Source organism: Vipera ursinii (genome assembly GCF_947247035.1).
Source record: "Vipera ursinii genome assembly, chromosome: 1".
Lineage (NCBI taxonomy): Eukaryota > Metazoa > Chordata > Lepidosauria > Squamata > Viperidae > Vipera > Vipera ursinii.
The window spans coordinates 293,761,501-293,781,633 of record NC_139512.1 but is presented as its reverse complement, the minus strand read 5'-3'; the positions used below and the strand labels follow the sequence as shown (position 1 = coordinate 293,781,633).

Here is a 20,133-nt window from a genome sequence, read left to right as displayed (position 1 = left end):
ATAAAATGCTTATGCAAACTCTTTCACAACAGCACTAAAAACTAATTTCTTCATGCTTCTTTGGAATCAACCCTAAACCATTTTCCTTCTATCTTGCCTATAATAAATAATTCAAGCTTCAAAGCCAGAGCCATGGGGGAAATTATGAGATGTGTTAGATCAGATGAGGTGCAGAGGTGAGAAAAAGGATGAAATGAACTTTCTCCTTTCTTTACGTCAAGGTGCTCTGAGGACTTATAAGAAATAAGGATAAACAAGAGCGGAATGCAGAGCATGCGTTGCCATCTGGTCCACCTTCAAACCAGGCTTTTGACAGTATGCCATTTCCTCGATCGAATTAATCCTGTTTTTCCCCTTTTGTAATGTTTTCTTACTTTCCTCCAAACAAATGGAGGCAAGCAGCAAAAGATGAACAGAAAAAGTATTTCAGTCTAGGATGATTACATGCTTCTTCTGTAAGTTGAAAATATCTGAGGAGCAAATATTTGCAACTTGTAATTTGAAAAAGAGAATTTATCCAAAAGAGCAACTCCCATCCCCTTCTCCATAGTCTAATCATGCTTTACAAATTGCAGTAAAGTCTAATATTAATTATTAATTAAACTTGACAACTGCATTTTCACTTATAGCCACTTTCAGCTAACTCCTTTATTAGCTCAGAGGTTCCCAAAGCAAGCTATTTTTGAAGTGCAGGGCAACTGTAAAAGCAGCTATGATGGTGAGTCTTGTCAAAAGTCCATCTGTTAAAGCTGTCCTTTAATGTGCCTTATATAACTGTGGCCAAAGTAAGAACCCTGTACAGAGTTCAAGAATTTGTACTTAGCATCTTTCAGAAAATCTGAGTCAGGTAGGCGCTGTACCTCTGGAGCTATAATCCAAAATATCTGTAATGCAGAGCTTGGGAAAGATTACTCTTGAACATGAACGTAATTCCAGAAAGTCTCCATTGAGAATTTTTAGTATTAATTGAGACTATCTGTGTACAACTGAAGCAAGAAATGGGTATATAGGCAGTCCTCAGTTAATGACAGTAATAGGGAGTGGAATTTTCATCACTAAGCAATGTGATTGTAAAGTGTGATGACACATGACTGTTACTGAGCAAGTTTCTGGGTTGTTAAACGAGTTCCAGATGCTTTGGAAGCAGGCCAGTAGGCAGGCAGGTAAGCCATCTCCGTTTCAAAGCCGAAGAGCCAGCGCTTGTCCGAGGACGAGACATGTGGCCGGCATGACTAGACGCCAAAGGCGCACGGAGCGCTGTTACCTTCCCACCGTAGTGGTCCCTATTTTTCTACTTGCATTTTTACATGCTTTCAAACTGCTAGGTTGGCAGAAGCTGGGACGAGTAACAGGCGCTCACTCTGCTATGCGGCACTCGGGATTTGACCCGCCAAACTGCCGACCATCTGATCGACAAGCTCAGCGTCCTAACCCACTGAGCCACCGCGTCCCTAAGCCACAATGCATGAGTGCAAACAGAGGTGGCTGGTACCAGGCAAGGATGTAATGACTTGCAACCTTCCCTGCTGGCTTCCCTATTGACTTTACTTGTGTGAAGCTGGTAGGGAAAGTTGCAAAAGTCATATGACTATGGGACACTGCAACCAACATAAGCGTGAGCCTGTTGCCAAGCGCCCAAATTGCGTAAGAGTGTTGTGACAGCCAAACATTTGAGGGCCAGTCATAAGTCTCCTTTTTCAGTGCTTAGAACAGTCACTGAACAAATGGTCGATATTAAGGGCACATAAATTTTTTTAACAGAAATTGATTAATTTATTTTTTAAGAATGCTATAGTTCTGCTGAGGGTTTTGATTGCTTTGTCACCAAGAACAACTATGGAGACACCACATATGATAACAAGTTTTTTAAACAAGAATCCAGAATACATAATACCATTTAAATACCTAACACCCTGTTTTCAAATGAAGGCATTCAACCCATTCACACAAATGCATTTTTTAAAATGCAGTGGGCCCCAAAAAAAGCACTGGTCTCCTTGATCAGGAATTTCTGAGGTGAAAGATGATTATTAGGACTCTGACCTAAAATGCCAATGCTAAGATTACTTCAACGTACTTGGAAAGGTCTCCTTTCTTGAGAATAGCTATATTTAAGCAGATATCTGATGAATGTATGACAACCATCTAACCAGCCTGCAGATTTAAGAATCCACATGTAGGCTGAGAAGATGCCTGCTCACACATACACATACATGTTGATAGAGGAGAGGAGGTCAAACATGACATTAACTTCATTGACCAATACTCCTTCCATATTTAGTTTTTTATGTAAACCAAGCAAATATGACTGACAAATGTTGAAGAAGCTCTTCACAAAAAGTTACCTCAGGGCTTGAAAGTTTAACTCTGCTTTTGCGGCTGAGACAAATGTTTAGAATTGCGTTAAGACTTAGAAAATTTACCCAAAGGTATGACACTTTAAAAACATTTCCACTAATTTTTATCATAAAACACATTCAAATCATAAATATTCAGCATTAAACCTATCAATGAATATTATGGTCCATTCTTAGCAATACTTAAACTTTGGAAATGAAGCAGTTCAAGTGACACTACTGTACAGTGCTTTTTTTTTAAGAATCAGCCACCAGATGGCAGACTAAACTCTTCCACTTGCTTACTTTACAGTCTATTTGCCCCAACAAAAATCATAAATGGCTTCAAGAAAATCAAAAACAAGAGGTAGAACATCGTTCAAAGCTGCCCTTCAGCCACTAAATGCAGTGGTTACAGTTCTTCCCTGCTGAATGTCCCAATGGCAGTCCTAGACGTTAAAAGACTTGAAGTACAAAATTCAACCAAGTCTCCATAAATCCAGATTCTTAATTAGGCCTTCTTAGTATAATAAGGAGTAGTATATCTGGGAAGAAGGGATTCATGTGTTCTGGGGACAGGTTGTTCCACTCATTAATTGTTCTAACTGTCAGGAAATTTCTCCTTAATTCTAGGTTGCTTCTCTCTTTGATCAGTTTCCATCCATTGCTTTTTTGTCCTGCCTTCAGTTGCTTTGGAAAATAGCTTGACTCCGTCTTCTTTGTGGCAGCCCCTGAGATATTGGAACACTGCTGTCATGTCCCCCCTTGTCCTTCTCTTCATTAAACTACACATACCCAATTCCAGTAACCGTTCGTTATATGTTCTAGCCTCCAGTCCCCTAATCACCTTTGATGCTCTTGATATTTTCTTTATCTATTTTACAAACAGCCTACCTACACATGCTGGAGTAACAAAAGGGTACTAAGAGAGTAGATAGAAATTCAGACAAAGAGAAATTTAACTCAGGAATTCTTCAGAAAAATTAAATCCATCTTCCCCAGTCTCCTGCTCCCCATTATCCCCAGACTTCAATCTCCACTTTCCGAAAAGAATGTAGCCAGGGAAGCCTACTTTACTTATTTCTAGATTTTAATCATGAAAATAAACATTTTTTAGCTTGAAAATTTCTGAAAATAAGGATAGTCCTCAATTTAAGTCTGGTCACTTAGAGGCCGTTCAGTTACAATGGATCCCTCAAAAGGAGCTTAAGATCCAATTTCAAAGATCCGATGGCTGCAAACACCCCGTCATGAAATCACATTTTGGGTGCTTAGCAACCAGCTCACCTTTACAGCCATTTGCAACATCCTGCGGTTGCATAACTATGATTTTTGACATTTTTTTGCTAGATTCCAGTAGACCTGGTTGCCAGCAAAAATCATCCAATGAATAAAACAGATTCACTTAACGATCACCATGTTCGCTTAACAACTACTGTTTTCACTTAACGACTGCTGCATTTGCTTAACTATCACAAAAAAGTTGTAAAACCCATTTAATGACCACAATACTTAATTGCAGGCTCAATTATTGTTGCAAGTTAAGGACTATCTGTAATGTATTCTAACATATTACACATATTAATATATACTTACATTCTATGAATATTTTATTATTTTCTGGGAAATCCAAAACAAATGAAACTAGCCATAAAATTTGTACCATCAACAACTGCCTTGCATCACTTATAAAATGGGTTTGGAAGCTTTTCAAAATGATCCTAAGAAACACTTTGTGAAGGCATGGACCATATTTTATTAACCAGATTAGTTTTAATTCAGCAGTTGTTAATCAATGTCTATGGTTTATCATAATCTGTACTCTTAGCCAGAAGGGATTCAAGAGCTGAACTACAGTAATTTATTCAAAACAATTGTATGAGATGACAATTACCAAAATCATACAATTATGGTATCATAGTCAATAAAGTAAAAATGCTTTCTATTTTCATTATTCAACCAGGGATTAGGTAGGTCTTTGCTTCTTTCCATATAATATTCCCCATGTACATAAAAGCTCTTTCTCTGAGAAACAGCAGGCAAGTCAACATGTGATCCATTCAATAAACACATGAAAACATTTTTAAAAGAAAAAAAATTGTTCAGTTGCTTACTGATGTAAAAGCAAGTAGCTCCTCTTCTGTGAGTTTATGGACAGGATTGTTTTTCTGAAAGTCTATACTGTTAAAAAAAAGAACACATTTTTATTCATGTAGCTTTCTGAAATTCCAAACATTCAGCTCTATTCAGCTAAGTATTGGGGAAAGAACATGTCTGTGTGTTTGTGTGTGCGTGAGTGCTAGTACTAAACTTGCAATCCTTACAGATGGTTAACTAGAGACTCAAACTAGAGGCTATAACAAAGCTACCAAAACTAATTTACTTGTTTAGTTTTGTTCCTGCTATCTTGCCTTTCCTACAGAAACTCAAGGTAGTATAGACAGCACTCCCATTTTCCCCATATCAAACACAAAGGTCATGCAGTAAAACATCCATAGAGAAGGTAGCCTTGAACCTAGGTTCCATTGCTCTTACCACAGTAACTTGTGCACAAGACTACATCGATAAAATATGTGCCAACTCTCAAAATATCATCTTCTACACATGATTGTTAAAGAGCTGAACCTCCTATTTGTCTCTTCAAAAATAGGTCATTATTCCTTGTTCCAGTCATTCTGGATTCAGAGCAGCATCTAACATAAGTTAATGTTTTCAGTTCCTCCCACATCTGATGGCTTCATCATCATCTTCTTCCTTTAAACCACATACGTGGACGTACCCAACATTTTTATATTATTTGTATCACATATAATTTAAGAGGTTTTAGATAATTCAAAAGCTAATACACTATCTGTGCTTGGTCAGTAGAGGTATAACTTTGATGTGTGTTTTAGCCTTTTCTTAAAACCAGCCTATCTTTGCTTTTTTGCTATAACTGGGCACTGACAATTTATTTATTTTTATTTTAATTCCATTTATATCCCGCCCTTCTCCGAAGACTCAGGGTGGCTTACAAGCTTAGCAGTAGCCTTCATTCTATGTATATGCCTGCTTATTAGGGCTTTCACACACACCCCAAGCGGCATTATTACAAAGTCAGCTTAATTGCCCCCAACAATCTGGGTCCTCATTTTACCTACCTCGGAAGGATGGAAGGCTGAGTCAACCTTGAGCCTGGTGGGATGCGAACCTGCACTAATTGCAGGCAGCTGGTGTTACTTAAGGAGGCATTAGCCCACTGCTCCACCAAGGCTCTTACAATGATGGAACCAAGTTTATCCTCTTACCAAATTCCAAGGATTACAGCAAGTTCTTCTGCACAGAGGTCAGGCATCTGGTTCTGATGAGATTCTTCAAACTTTATTTCATTTAGTACGGTGTCATCATCTAAAGCATAATTCTGTGGGGGAAAATTCACAAGTGATAAATTACATCTAAAGTTGTTCATCTGTTTGGAAGTTGCAGTAATAACATAAAAAATATCTTGAACAGCAGCATTTGATTTTAGCTTTGCCAAGAACATAAATTCTCCTCTTGACTAAGCTATAGAGAAGGATTCTCTTGGCTAGCACAAGAGCAACTGTGTTGAAGATGATTTAAGCAAGAACTAGGAATGCTGACAGAACTCCAGGGCTGTGGCTGAAGAATAAAAAGTTCCTTGAAGAAACAGAATGGTTTGGAAATATACTCCAGTTAGTGGTCTTCAAACTATAATTCAGAAATCCTAAGTTTTCTTGAAAACGTATGAAGAGTTTCTCTTAAGAAAGATCCTATTGCCACAAATAAACTTTATTGGAAGGCCCTTTACTACATTTTTTTCTTTGTAATATATATCCTTCTCTCCTTTCAATATATAGCAACTGTGTGTACATTAATTATTGGAAATTCAGCAGGGGATAGGAACTTAGGATTTTAATTTCCACTTGTGGCCTTGATGAATACAGTTCTTCTGAAGCTGAAATCTGTATTGAAAGGAAATCTTGACTGGGGTCCTATTTGAATGGAGGTTGGTTTAAGGTGCCTGATACATGTATATTATTGTTGATTTAACTGTCCATTTTAATGAAATGTAAGTCACTTACAGTAGAAGGTGAGGGGGCAAAGAAACAGATGCAAACAAATTCATACTTATTTCCATGTGCAGAACAGACTTAATCTCATAGGCAATTATTTTTATTTATTTTTTATTTTATTTTAATTCCATTTATATCCCGCCCTTCTCCGAAGACTCAGGGCAGCTTACAAATAGTAGTTAATTAAAGGATGGGGAAAACAAAACTGTACTTGAAGGTGATATCTACGCACAAAACAAATGACAACCCACACGAAGGCAGAGCCTTCCAAAAGATAGTATATTTGTTTCATTTCTATACCTTAGTTAAATCTTCCAGTGAAGTAGGCGCTGGACTAAGTTCTCGGTAAGGAAGGAGGATGTTATCTTTCCTCTGAACAGCTAGTATCAGTTGGGCTACATATTTTTCCTGAAATCTTGTTCTTTTTCCCAGAGCACCTGCAAAAAAAACATTAGAACAAAACAGAAATTCATCACGAGTACAGAATATATGAATTTGAGATAGGCCTTTTATGCACGCAAAATGATATTGGTATTCTCTGAAGGCTTGTGATCAAATAACTTTGTTTCCAACTTCTTAAAGACAATAATGCATGTCTTAATTTTGGGAAACTTTAACTGCTGCCAGAAATTTACTTTGCAAGGTAATAATTGGGCTGAAAATAATTTAAAACAATTTTGAGTTCCAGGATATGTGATGTTGATGATGATGATATAATAAATCATAAAATCTGGTATAAAGTATATTATAAAGTATATGTGCTCTGTATTTCATGATTTAACCAGTATGGTTAAGTAAAATAATTGAAGATTAAAGGCATATACAATTTTTTATGTTTTTAAGAAGAAATGCACAGTATTAATGGAGGTGTGTATGTATATGTATAAAGGTAAAGGTTTCCCCGCATATGCGTGCTAGTCGTTTCCAACTCTAGGGGTCGGTGCTCATCTCCGTTTCAAAGCCGAAGAGCCAGCGCTTGTCTGAGGACATCTCCGTGGTCACGTGGCTGGCATGACTAGACGTCAAAGGCGCACGGAATGCTTTTACCTTCCCACCGTAGTGGTCCCTATTTTTCTACTTGCATTTTTATGTGCTTTTGAACTGCTTGGTTGGCAGAAGCTGGGACGAGTAACAGGCGCTCACTCTGCTACGCGGCACTCGGGATTCAACCTGCCAAACTGCCGATTTTCTGATTAACAAGCTCAGCGTCCTAACCCACTAAGCCACTGCATCCCTTATGTATATGTATATCCATATATAAATACAAATGTTACAGAGGTATAGAAATTTTAAACTGTACTTAATAGTACAGGGTCGTAAAAAGGGAGGATTTTTTTAATGCATCTGTAAAGATGAAGGTAATTCTTAGGAAACACTTTGTTAATATACTGTAACTAGTATAAATGGAACCAGGTTTCAATAATTATGAAAGTCAGTTTGTTGCAGTGGTTAAGATACCAGGCTAGAAACCAGGTGACTTGTGAATTCTAGTCTCTCCTTAGATACAAAGCCAACTGAGCCTTGGGCCAGTTACTCTCTCTCAGTCTAGGAAGGAAGCAGTGGCAAAACACTGTTGCTGTTGTATTAATTTTTCAGTCACATTTCCCCACGCAATGGTAACAATTCATCAGAAAAAAATGTACTTTAGTTTTCAATTATCTACTGAACTCAGTCTGAAAATTAATAAAAAATTGTATTCCTATACAGTGCTTCAATTTATTAGCCTTTAAAGATAAAAAAATATTTGATAAGCTTGAATTGCAGGCAGTTACGGCAACGTGGCCCAGTAAAAAAACTCCATTGGATTGGACAACCCATTGCTTCCTTCCACAGGAGTCTATTATGCACAGAGAAGCATCTTGGCAGTCAGTCTCCCCCTGCTTTGTGTCCACAGGTATAGCATGCCAGGAGTAAGCAGGTTAGTACCAGTATGGCATCTTTTTGCTGGGAGAACACCCTATAGCTGCTTTTGTGGTGCCCAGTTGACCATCTTTTGACCCCAGATTGTCTGTTCAGGATTGTGATTGCTACTACATTTTCGTGGCTTAAAGCAGATTTAGTAAAAGTATGGTATTGGTTTTATCATGTTATGTTTCTCAGATAGCTGCAGTATTATCTTCCTTTCCTCTTCCAGTTCCAATTCTCAAACTGATCTGAAAATTAGTGATTAACTTAAAGTCTTTGTTTTTTTTAAAAAAAAAACAACCACAAAAATATAGGTCTAATTGGTTTAAGATTGCCAGGGATCAAAATTAAAAAAAACAAAAAAGGCAAAATGTGAGATAAAATGGACTGACTTTTGTATAAATGCTGCTGTTGTTTGCAAGATTTATTTAATTCATTCAAATCAAAAAGCTGTGAAGCAATTTGCTCAGGCTGAAATAGGGATAAAAAGCTGAACATGTTCGCTTTCAGATCCTGATGAGCTAAATTTCAGACCTCTTTGCACATTTAGCTGCTAGGATTCTTCCGAGAATGGTCAGCAATGAAGCTATTTTAGCATGCTCGGTCTTGGGAACTTACAAATAACAGCAACAGATTATATCTTGGTCCCAGCCAGAGTTCCCCAAAATACTGATAGCAACTGGAAAGAACACCAAGTTTGGCAATTCAACTTCAAATAGGGAAAGAAAAAATTGCTTAGTGGGGAGCAAAGCATAAAAAATAATATTATAGAAATAATAATTCTGCCAAAATTAAATTCCATAATAAAGAATAAATCATGGAGCTAATTATAGCACCACAAAACCCTTAAACTGTAAATATTACTGCTTCCATTTGAGTTATTTTAAGTACAGATTTAAAGCAAACTTTTAAAATATTTACACTAACAAAGCTTGTTTAAAACCCAAACAGAACTAAATTGTAGGACTTTTGTTTTCTTTTAGTCTGGTTGCTGGTTGAATACAATACACATTCTCTGTCAAGTAATTTAACCGCTATGCTACAGCTAAATCTAATAATGACATATCCCATTTAACTTACTTAATTGGGATACCACCACCACAATTAATATTTCCATTTTCTATTATTTTGAATAAAAAGTATGGATCTTTGATCCAGATTTAAAGTACAATTCTATTTAATTTTTGATATGGTATATTCCAACCATATGGATAATCCATAATGCATTCTAGCTTAAAACATAAATTTGAGATTCCACAGTTGGAGCTACAATGTGCTTCAGCACAATAGCCCTTATACGCTGGGTTTACCAATTGCAGTAAGCCAAAGCTTGTCTAATCATAGTTTATTTGAATAACCATAATCAAAGCAGTCCATATTAAGATTGAATATGAGTGATTCCAAGCAGAATAGAATATGAAAATGTTAAACTATTCCACACTATCTACATTCTTGGTTCTGAAATCAAAGAAAATAATGGTAGTTTAGAAAGCAAGAAGAAAAGAAGGTGAAGAAGAAAAAAAACAGGAAGTTAAAAAATGAATCTATGTGTCTCAGAGGCTAAAGACAAAAGTTACTGTTCAAGGAACAGATATTTGCCTTTAAAATCATTGACTGGAGACTCACCAACTCTAGTTTTAGAGCCAAATCATTTCAAGCCTTTATTATTTCCAGAAATCCATCTCAGCCATGATAATTATAAAGATTACATCAAAAGAGAAGTGTTAACACTTTTCTCTCCCTGCTGCAGTTCTGCAAAACATCCTTTCCCTTAAGTATATTGGGAAGAAATCCCCATTGTATTATATCAAATGTTAGAAAAACTACAGAGCATTTATATAATGTCACATTTTATCCCACGCTGACTCGAAATACCAGTTGGCCAACTTCAAGGAAAATGTTTGAAATCTTGTAGAACAGTAAAATACTAAGGGCTGTTTTTTAAAACACAGTTGGTGTAGGAGAGTGAGATCTTCACAAATGAAGCTTAACTTCCCACTGTCTGCAATTTTAAAATGTAATTCATTTTATAACACCACCAAGAAGTTATGCATAAATTGTCATCGAAAATCAACACTCTAAATAATTTAAAGTACAGATGGTGTCACATGCTCCTCAAATTAAGTTACATAATTTCTAAGACTTACTTTTTTAGCACAATATTCATAGGTGATGACATCATATTAAGTTGAATTCCCCTTGTAACTTGTTCAAGACAAATATCTTTCTTTGGGTTTCAGTTTAAAGCTGTTAATTAAAGAAGGAACGTATATATGGAAAGCTGGACCATTTTTTAGATGTACATTAAGTTCACTAAATAAACTCTAATATGGCATGATAACCATTGTGGTCTAAGTAGTTCAGATATCATACTGAGATGGGAAATCCTAGGTTCCAATTTCCATTTGGCCACAAAACTCCCTGTGTGACATTCGAGGCTCTGCCTCTTATTTGATCCTACCTCGCAGGGTTGTTGTGATGATAAAATTGAGAGACCTTACTCCTATGTACTATCTTAAACTCATTGAGAAATGGTAGGATTAGAACATTAATAATGAATAGATGGATAAAATATGGTTGAAGTGCATGTATAGAGATCAGCTGCTCACATTCAGCCACATGTAATGTATTACAAAATGTTTAATCCAACAAATCATAGGAAAAGATAAAAGGAAGCCTGCATATCATCTAGCTAGACAAAACACTGGCTCTTAGAGCCTGCTAATCAGTAAAAGAATGGCATGTGCACAGAGAGAGAGAGACAGAAAAAAAATTCAGTTAATATATCATTAGTTTTATTCATTGTCATAGAATAAAGAGCCAAATCAATAATGAGGCACTTTCAGAAGATAGGGAGCTTTGTGCTCAAAAAAAGCTGTATGTAGCTTTTTGTGCCAGAGAAGCTCCAGTTCTGATAAAAAAGATACCATGAAAATAGAAATAATAAGCCCAGCAGAAAAATGGATTCCTGAATAAACTGCCTCAATCCAAATTAAATATTTGCTGTGGTTAAGAAGGTTAATGTCTGAGTGTTTTATGCCCCAGGATTCAAAGTGTGATATTAACAAAACAGGTTTCTGCTCCTATATACAAATGATTTGGAAGGAGTAATTTGGACCTCGCCTGACCACACCATCTCGTTTCTGTTGAATGAAGCAGCCCACATTTTTCAGACTTCCATTTTTTTATGTAGTTGGCTCATAATGCAACATTCAAAGCAGCTGCAACTTTTTCGTGCTGGCACAGAAGTCTAGGAAAAAAGGATGTTTCTTTAATGAGCAGGAGAAAGGTGCTATGGTCATGCAAGGTCCAATGAACTTCTTCAAAATATTTTTGGGTACGTAGTCTTAATGCTCAATATCTGTTGTCTTGATGTGTCAATGTTTTTTTTCCTACTTGATGCTTCTTTAACTGAAGAGACTAATTAATGCTAATTTTGGAGGGTAAGACTAGAGTAAGTATATTCTAAAAGGCATGAAAATCAGTTCTATTTATTTTGCACAATATATGACTACAAGGTAATTGCCATGTCACATCCTTAAATGATATTTCTACCATTTACAAGCAATTAACTCTGTTTCTGTTTAAGTAAAAATGACAAGTTCACACACTTCACTTAAATTAAGACCATGGGGTTATTCTCTGGATTATCCTTTCTTCCTTTTGTTTTTTTACTATATTCCTCCCTGCTGTTTCTCTCTACTGTTTGAGGAGCCCTGGTGACGCAGTGGTTGGAATGCAGTATTGCAGGCTGACACTGCCCATTGCCAGGAGTTCAATCCTGACCAGTTCAAAGTTGACTCAGTCTTCCATCCTTCTGAAGCTGGTAAAATGAGGACTCTAGACTGTTGGAGGTAACTGGATGACTCTGTAAACCACTTAAGAGAGGTCTGTAAAGCACCATGAAGCAGTATATATGTCTAAGTGGTATTGCTATTCTTTATACACCATTGTCACACAAACATTACATACAATAAAATTGCAAAAGTGCCCATTAGGAAAGAATGGCTGTAAGTGGGCACGTAGTTAGCTACGCACCATCAAGAAGGGAGACATAACAGTCCAGTGCGCTCCCACAGAGTGGGCCTCCTCAGGGTGCCTCCGATCAGAGAATGTCGATTGGTGGCCCCCAGGGGGAGGGCGTTCTCTGTGGGCGCGCCAGACCTATGGAACCGCTTGCCAGTTGAGCTCCGGATGGCCCCCGACCTTCGCTCCTTCCAATGTGATCTAAAAACCTATCTATTTGAACAATCCGGCCTGGTCTGATGGGTTTGGGGTTTGGATTTGATTTTAACATAGTTTTAATTGTTGTATTATATTGGGCATAATTATTTAATCTTTTTTAACTTTTGTATTTATATTTCAATATTTATTGCCCTGCACACCGCCCTGAGTCCTTCGGGAGAAGGGCGGTATAAAAATTTAATAAATAAAATAAAATAAAATAAAATAAATATACTCAAGCATAATATACTTCCCTTCTAGCTCATTTCTGGCAGTAACATCTTCTGATTGCAAGCCTGTGTGATTAGTTACTTTGCACTTGAATGTGACAGATTTATTCTTCAGTTCTTAGACCCTGACCTTCACTCTTTGGAACCCTGACTGGTGTGGACTATAACTTTGGAATGATTACTTTTTCTCTGTTTCCTGACCACAAGTAATCCTTTCATGGAATTAGGACATCTATAATCTGGACATCTATGCTTTTCCACTTTCAGTTCCAAAAAAGAGCATCACTATATACATTCAAAAACTATTTACTGAAATGTGTTGAGTTTCTACTAGCAAGTCACCTGAAATCTTCAGCAGGTACCCAAAGGCACAACAAATATCCAAGGATACTGTGTCATTGGGTATCTCCATTTACAGGTAGAATTTACATGCCTTCCAACCTCTAAAATATTTGAGAGTGTGCATGTTAAGAACTGTCCTGCTGCAAATCAATATGCCAGTGTCCAGAATTATTCTCAGTTCCAACAATACCTCTGAACTTCCAAGTGGCCTCTATAAGCATTCTTGGGGGGGGGGGGGGAATGACTGATTATGGTGAGTATAATAGGAGACTATTCCTATGCCACTAAATAGATGTTTTCTCTCTATCCTCTTGCAGCTATTTTGTGAGAATACTCACAGTAAATTCTCAACATTCCAAATATGCCTACAGATTAAAACAGAGCACTAATTCTATTTATTAATGAGTATCTAAAGATCAAACGCATTCCAATACTACCTAAATCAGGGGTGTCAAACTGCCGGCCCGTGGGCCGGAGCGTCACAGAGAAACCGTGCCCATCCCATTTTCGGCAATGGGAAAAAGTTCCGAGACATCGCGAGTTTGACATGCCTGACCTAAATCATTATATCTTAAAATCCAACTATTGCGATTGTTCCACAGATATCAACATCCATGACATATGATTCAATTTTAAAGTTTAAACACATGGGAAACACTACTGGGAATAAAGGCACATCTATCTTATCTAGCTTTAGGCTCAGCAAATAAGCTTTTTAAAATATCAACAAATCACCAGTATACTGGAAGAAGAAAATCATGAAATATTTCATGGGGCTATCAGAAATAACCATAATAAAGGCAATGCAAGAGTGGTGTCTATGCAAATTATCTGCTTTTCCTACTACAAACAAAAGAAGATAGATTTCATGTGATCATCTACAGATGTGTTACATTAAAAACTACTTATTTCTATAATACATTAGCTCTCATATACTGGAGCCAATCACATCTCAAAATGCCTCCAGATGTAATTTCATAATCAAGGTAAGTTAGATAAGGTGCCAGAAAATAAGGACCACTCTACATGTCTAGGTAAGTTTGAGAATTCCAGGCATATTGCTAAACCAGTTTTACTATTTTGCTGGTAGTGACTGGGTAAAAAAACTATTTTCACAGAATCTTGAACTGGAAGGGACCTCAGAGATCAAGTCCAATTTCCTAGTGCAAAATCAGCTAAAGCATTTCAAATATATAACTTTTTACCTCTCTTTAAAGACCTCCAGTAAAGGGGAACATGCCTGTTAATGGAGATACCCAATGGTGCACTATCCTTGGATATTTGCTGTGCCTTTGGGTATCTGTTGAAGATTTCAGGTGTCCTGTTAGTAGACAGATTTCTAACTCAACAGATTTCAGTAAATAGTCTTTGAATATATATAGTGATGCTCTTTTTGGAACTGAAAGTGGAAAAGCATAGATGTCCAGATTATAGATGTCCTGATTCCATGAAAGGATTACGTGTGGCCAGGAAACAGACAAAAAGTAATCATAAGGCAACTTCTTCCACTATATCCAACCTAAATCCATCCAGCTTTAGCCCTTTAATTCTGGCTGTGGCAAAGAACAAGTTCAGCTCCTCCACTACATGAGAATTCTTTCAATATCTCAAAACTACTGTCTCACATCTCCTCTTAATCTTCTCTTCTGCAAGCTAAGCACACCCATCTTCTTTGTTTTTCACCAGACACTGTTTTCAGCCCCCTCACCAAGTTAATAATCCTCCTTTGAATGTATTCCAGTTTATCCATATTCTTTTTAGATTGTGGTATCCAGAACTGGACTATTCCAAATGGGCCTTCAACAAGACAAAGTACAATGGGACAATTACTTCCTGTGGCCTGGGCTCTATATTAATACATTGTGATCTACTAGAACATGTTTATTTCTGCACACCTAAAGCTATTCTTCTTCCAGATAGCTTTAAAATAGAATTCTGTTAGGAGAGAATGGAATTCATTTAGTTGGAGTCATAAACCATGAGTCCTCTATCCTCTCCCAAATTAAGGTCAATTGACAACACAAGAATAACCCTGCCAAGAATGCTTGGTAGGACAGGCAGTATGCAATGCAGGAGGCAGATCAGGTACAAACTGGAACCAATAACACTTCTTCTATAACTTCTGCTATAGATTGGATTCTACTGAGAGCTCCTCAAATAAGGATTCAAGTCTCAGAACTTGCAGAGATAAAGGGGAAACATTTGCTCCCCTGAGACTTAATTTACACCTCCAGCCTTCCAACCCTATCTTCTGGCTAGTGAGATGTACTGGTAATTTGTTGTCATAGTTTCTCTTGTGCATGCTAATCCTTCCCATTCGCCTATCTTTTCTTCCCTGTGGACCGTACTTTTAGAGAAATGTGCACATTTTTTTGAGCTTCTTGCAAAAGAAACTCTTTGGCTATTATCCTTAATACTGTTTTCCTTCTGTATCAGGCAGCCATAAAGTGCACAATGGCTGTCAATGGCCAAATGCAAATGCACACAATTATGTATCCACACTTTTCAAAACTCTCAACACGACAACATGCCAATATTGTCAGCATCATGTGTAGCAACTTAGGTGTGACACAGAAGGGCAGAATTATATTATGGCAGGATATCTGTCCTGCCTGTCAGTGAAGATAAATGACATAAACTGGGTTATGGGGACTTCATTAAAGTCATTAATTTTTGGAAAAAATACCAAGTAAGAACAGACTCTGCATATAGGTGTATGTTTTTTGTTTTATTATAGTGCTGGAATTTTCATAATAGATACTGGGTTCAAGCAAAGAGAGTGGGGAAAAAATAGAAAATCTGCAACTTCGAAGTCGCAGCACCATACATGACATTATGTTTGTTACATTCCAAACAAAGGGCTGGATAGTTCCCTTCCATTAACGAAAGAGCCTGGATTCAGCAGAAGCTTCTTATAAATGTAAGGTGGATTTTCTTATTTCTCTGCCTTCCATTCTATTATACAAGATGATTAAACAGGAGGTACATAGATCTAAAAACACTTACTTTTCCTGAATAAGATTCTATTCAGTTTCTCTTAAGTGAATCTATTCAGCTTTGAGGTTCTGCAAACATCTGAGATACATTCAGCAGAAATTCAAGGGAAGACTTTCCTTGTCAAGAGGTCAGCTAGCTCTCTTTTAACAGCCTTCCCCTCAACATTTAAACACATTTAAATTAGATCATGAGCCAAGAAACTGCATGCAAATTTGCTGTTATATTTTTTAAAATTAATTTTTGCAATGCTTGTGCCTATTTTGGTTTTATATTATTTGCATTTTATTGCTGTTTTATTGGTGTATTGTTCCATCTTTTGGCGAAGGATAGATGGAAATTGAACAAATTTAAAGGAGGGATGGAGAAAATCCATTTCCTGTTACAGAACTCACATTGCCACAAAATTTACTCCAAAGTGTTTCCAAGACAAATTTGAGAGAGCACACGGGGGAAGACAGCAAGAGAAAATCCCACTGCATGTACAAAAGCCCTCAGCCTTCCACAGATTTTCAAAATATTACTACAATTTTAGTAAACTTCTGAAACTAATCTAGAATTTTAATGAAGAGAATTTCTGAGAGGCACATTAAAAGTATTATAGAGACTGTTGCCCTCTTCACGTTTTGCCATTTTCTTTCTTTTTTAAACTGTCAAGTGATGCAGACACACTTAGGGTTAAAGATTAATATTCAAGAACTTGGAAAAGAACATACCTGTCAACTCAATCTGTAACTTAGTTATGTCTTTAGCTGCAAGGAAATGTTCTTTGGCTTTTTTATACTCGTAATAATTCAAAAATGTGTAAGCACATTCTAGATGAAATTGAACAGCAAGATGCCAACATTCATCGTCGTTGAACAAAGTCTCAATTTCAAAAACTGTAAAAAAGGGAAAGAAAGATTAAGAAACAGAATGTGAAGAAAACATAATAAAAAGCAGAAAAATACACACCAGATTCACTACTCCCTAGGCAAATAAACTTAAGTTTAAATTGAAAGTGGACCTGCTTGATCTGCATTTTTATACACCAAGTTTTAAATACAAATTTCCCAGTTTGGCAACTTCCAAACCTCTTGTGAAAAATGATACGTAAATAGCAAGAGCCCCCCCCCCACACACACACTTTATTTTAACTGTTGATGGTCAGCATTTGTGAGACTACGAAGTCTGATACCACCTTAGGACCTGCTAAAGTCGAATACCATCTTATTCAAATCCAGATTCCATTTTACTGTGTACTTTAAATATTTGAGTACATGATTTAACTCTTAGCCATATTTCCATCTGTCTCCTTCCAATATACAATACAGATTTTTGCTTAAGGGCAACACAGCTCTTTTCGTTTTCTCTGAGAGACGGAGACCCTTATTAGTTGAGACCAAAACCAAAGACTAAGATGCTTGGCCGTTGATCTTCATAAAATGACAAATACCATTAACCTCAGAGCAAATATTAATCTAGGAAACAATTCTGAGTATAGAAGAGACCAATATATCGGTGGTAAAATATAAGCATAAGCAAAGGAGAAATGGAAAGGAGAAAAACTGAAGGGAGACAAAAAGAGAATCCGTTCAACAATACTTCCAATGTCAATCACTGAGAACCTCATTGCTCTATTGGCCAAAAAAAAAAAAGACAATCTTGAAAAAAGGCATTATTTTCCTGCATAGTTTTTTCTTCAAACCCCCATGCAATCCTTTGTACCAGAAGCAGTATTTTTTAAAAAAAAATAGGTCTTAAGAATTAAACACAACGTAAATTTCATCTAAGAAGATGAAAAAAGGCTTATTTTTAGACCAATTTTAAAAAGCTGATAAACTACAGGCATATATATTCATCTCCAAATAACCTGTTTTGCTTGAAGGAAACCAAATTATTTTTAAAGGGTTTAAAAAATGTTCACAAGCATTTGGCCAAGGACACAGATAAGATAAAGAGTAAAAAAATCTTATTGTACTCAAGAGAATAGAAAACATGTGGTTTTGTATCTGTTTTCAAATCTAAAGAGGAGATGGATGGGTATGTATACACACACACACACACACACACACACACACACACTCATACATACAGAACAGCTGGATAGCGTAGTGGTTAGTGGTTAGAGCACCAGTCTTTGATGCAGGATACTGAGGTTCAAATCCTGGGTGGTACCTACCTTACTAAGGACCCCTAACACCTCGCCTGCCTACTTCAAATATCAGAATCATGCAGATTAACAAGGTCTGCATCAGACATTTGGAAAATAGGACAATCTGACAATAAGTGGGCTACTGAAACAAACCATACATGGACTAGAAAAGAGACCCTGGAATTGATAGCACGCTACCATAACAGTAAACCAAATGCGAGAGGCGATATATGAAACATATGAGGGAACTATAGAAGGATGGAAGACCTGCAAACACATTCATGGAGAAACAGCTAGTTTACCAATGCGTCAAAATAGTGCAGAGGAAGCTACTCTCACAAGTTGAGACAGACCAACTATACATTACATACTGGACTCAAGATGACTTGGAAAAACAATCACATGTGCAGCCACATGTTGTGCAGCCAACACCACTGCCTCCCCCTTCATTACAAAACACAGCTGCCTTTTGAGGTATAAGTTCCTGGACAAATTAGCTACAGCCAACCCTCAAGACTCAGGGGAGAAGTACCATCAGACAGTAAGCTAGGAGATGCCAACAGAGCCCCACTGTAACTCAAACCAATGAACTGGTATATGCTACAGCTGCTGTAATCCTGGAGATGCTTGGCTATATGATCAAGAACAACAAGACATAACTTCCCCAGAAAATGAGATTAAAAGCTAAAATTAAAGCAACTCAGATACTGTACTAAACAAAGACTCATGGCACTGGTTACCAAACTAAGGAGATACACTAGAAAAGCAGAGGCCAATAAGACAAATACCCTGTTCTCCAAAGAACCATCCAAGATGCATTCCCAACTACAATACAACAACACAATGAAAGCAAAATCACCAACAGCAGAAACTTAACAGTACTGGAAGAACATATGGGAGAAAGAGAAGACACATAACACAAGTGCAAAGTGGCTGCAGGACTTGGAAGCAGATCACAGCAATCTCCCAGATCAAGAACCACCCACAATTACAGTAGTAGACATCCATCAGCAGATCAAGAACATGAAAACTGGGCAGCACCTAGGCTGAACATGATCCACATCTACTAGTTAAAGAAACTAACAGCAGTGCATTAATGTCTAGCACAGATGAACCAACTACTAGTAGCAAGCTCCCACCCAGATAGACTAACACAAGGAAGGACAGTGCTGATCATGAAAGACCACCACAATGGAATAGTTCTGTCAGCTACCGGCTGATAACTGGCTTCCCCACAACATGGAAAGTCCTATCAGGCAACATAACCAAGCCACAGGACCATATGGACCAGTACATGAGCACAGCTCAGAATGGCACTGGGAACAACACCGGAGGCTCAAAACATCAGTTGCTCAGAGACAGAGTAGTCACCCAAGACTCAAGGTCTAGAGATCAATTTGAAAACAGCCTGGATTGACTACAGGAAAAGCCTTTGACTCAATGACACACACATGGATCTGTGAATGCCTGGCGCTATATAGTGTCAAGAGGATACTAAGGATCTTCCTTAAGAACTCAATGGGACTGTGGAAAATAACACCGGAAGTCAACTCAAGACAGCTCACATCAAGTGGCCATCAAATGTGGCATTTATCAAGGCAATGCACTATTCCTCTTACTGTTCTGCATAGTCTTGAAACCCCTCAGCCAGATAGTCACAAAGACTAGATACAGATACCAGTTCAAGTGTGGAACTACCATCAGTCATCTCCTCTACATGGATAACATCAAGCTGTATGCTAAGAGAGAATGCAACATCAACTTGGGGATACCCCTGACACAGATTTATAGTGAGGACACTGGGACGTCATTCAGAGAGGTGTGGCCAGATAATAGTAAAGACAGGAAGATAGTTATGATTGATGGAATGGAATTATCAGCAGGCCACATAGCAG

At 37.4% G+C, this 20,133-nt stretch overlaps 1 protein-coding gene across 2 annotated transcripts in view; it reads right to left on the bottom strand.

Annotated features, from left to right (window-relative positions):
• TTC27 (tetratricopeptide repeat domain 27) overlaps positions 1 to 20,133 on the bottom strand; it is an 89,858-nt gene that overhangs the window by 56,788 nt on the left and 12,937 nt on the right. For both annotated transcript variants that reach the window (XM_083350121.1, XM_083350122.1), the window contains exons 6-9: positions 16,821 to 16,985; positions 6,710 to 6,846; positions 5,624 to 5,736; positions 4,451 to 4,517 (exon numbers count right to left, since the gene is read on the bottom strand). In XM_083350121.1, the coding sequence (XP_083206247.1) occupies positions 4,451 to 4,517; positions 5,624 to 5,736; positions 6,710 to 6,846; positions 16,821 to 16,985 (482 nt within the window). The remainder of the gene's footprint in view (positions 1 to 4,450; positions 4,518 to 5,623; positions 5,737 to 6,709; positions 6,847 to 16,820; positions 16,986 to 20,133) is intronic.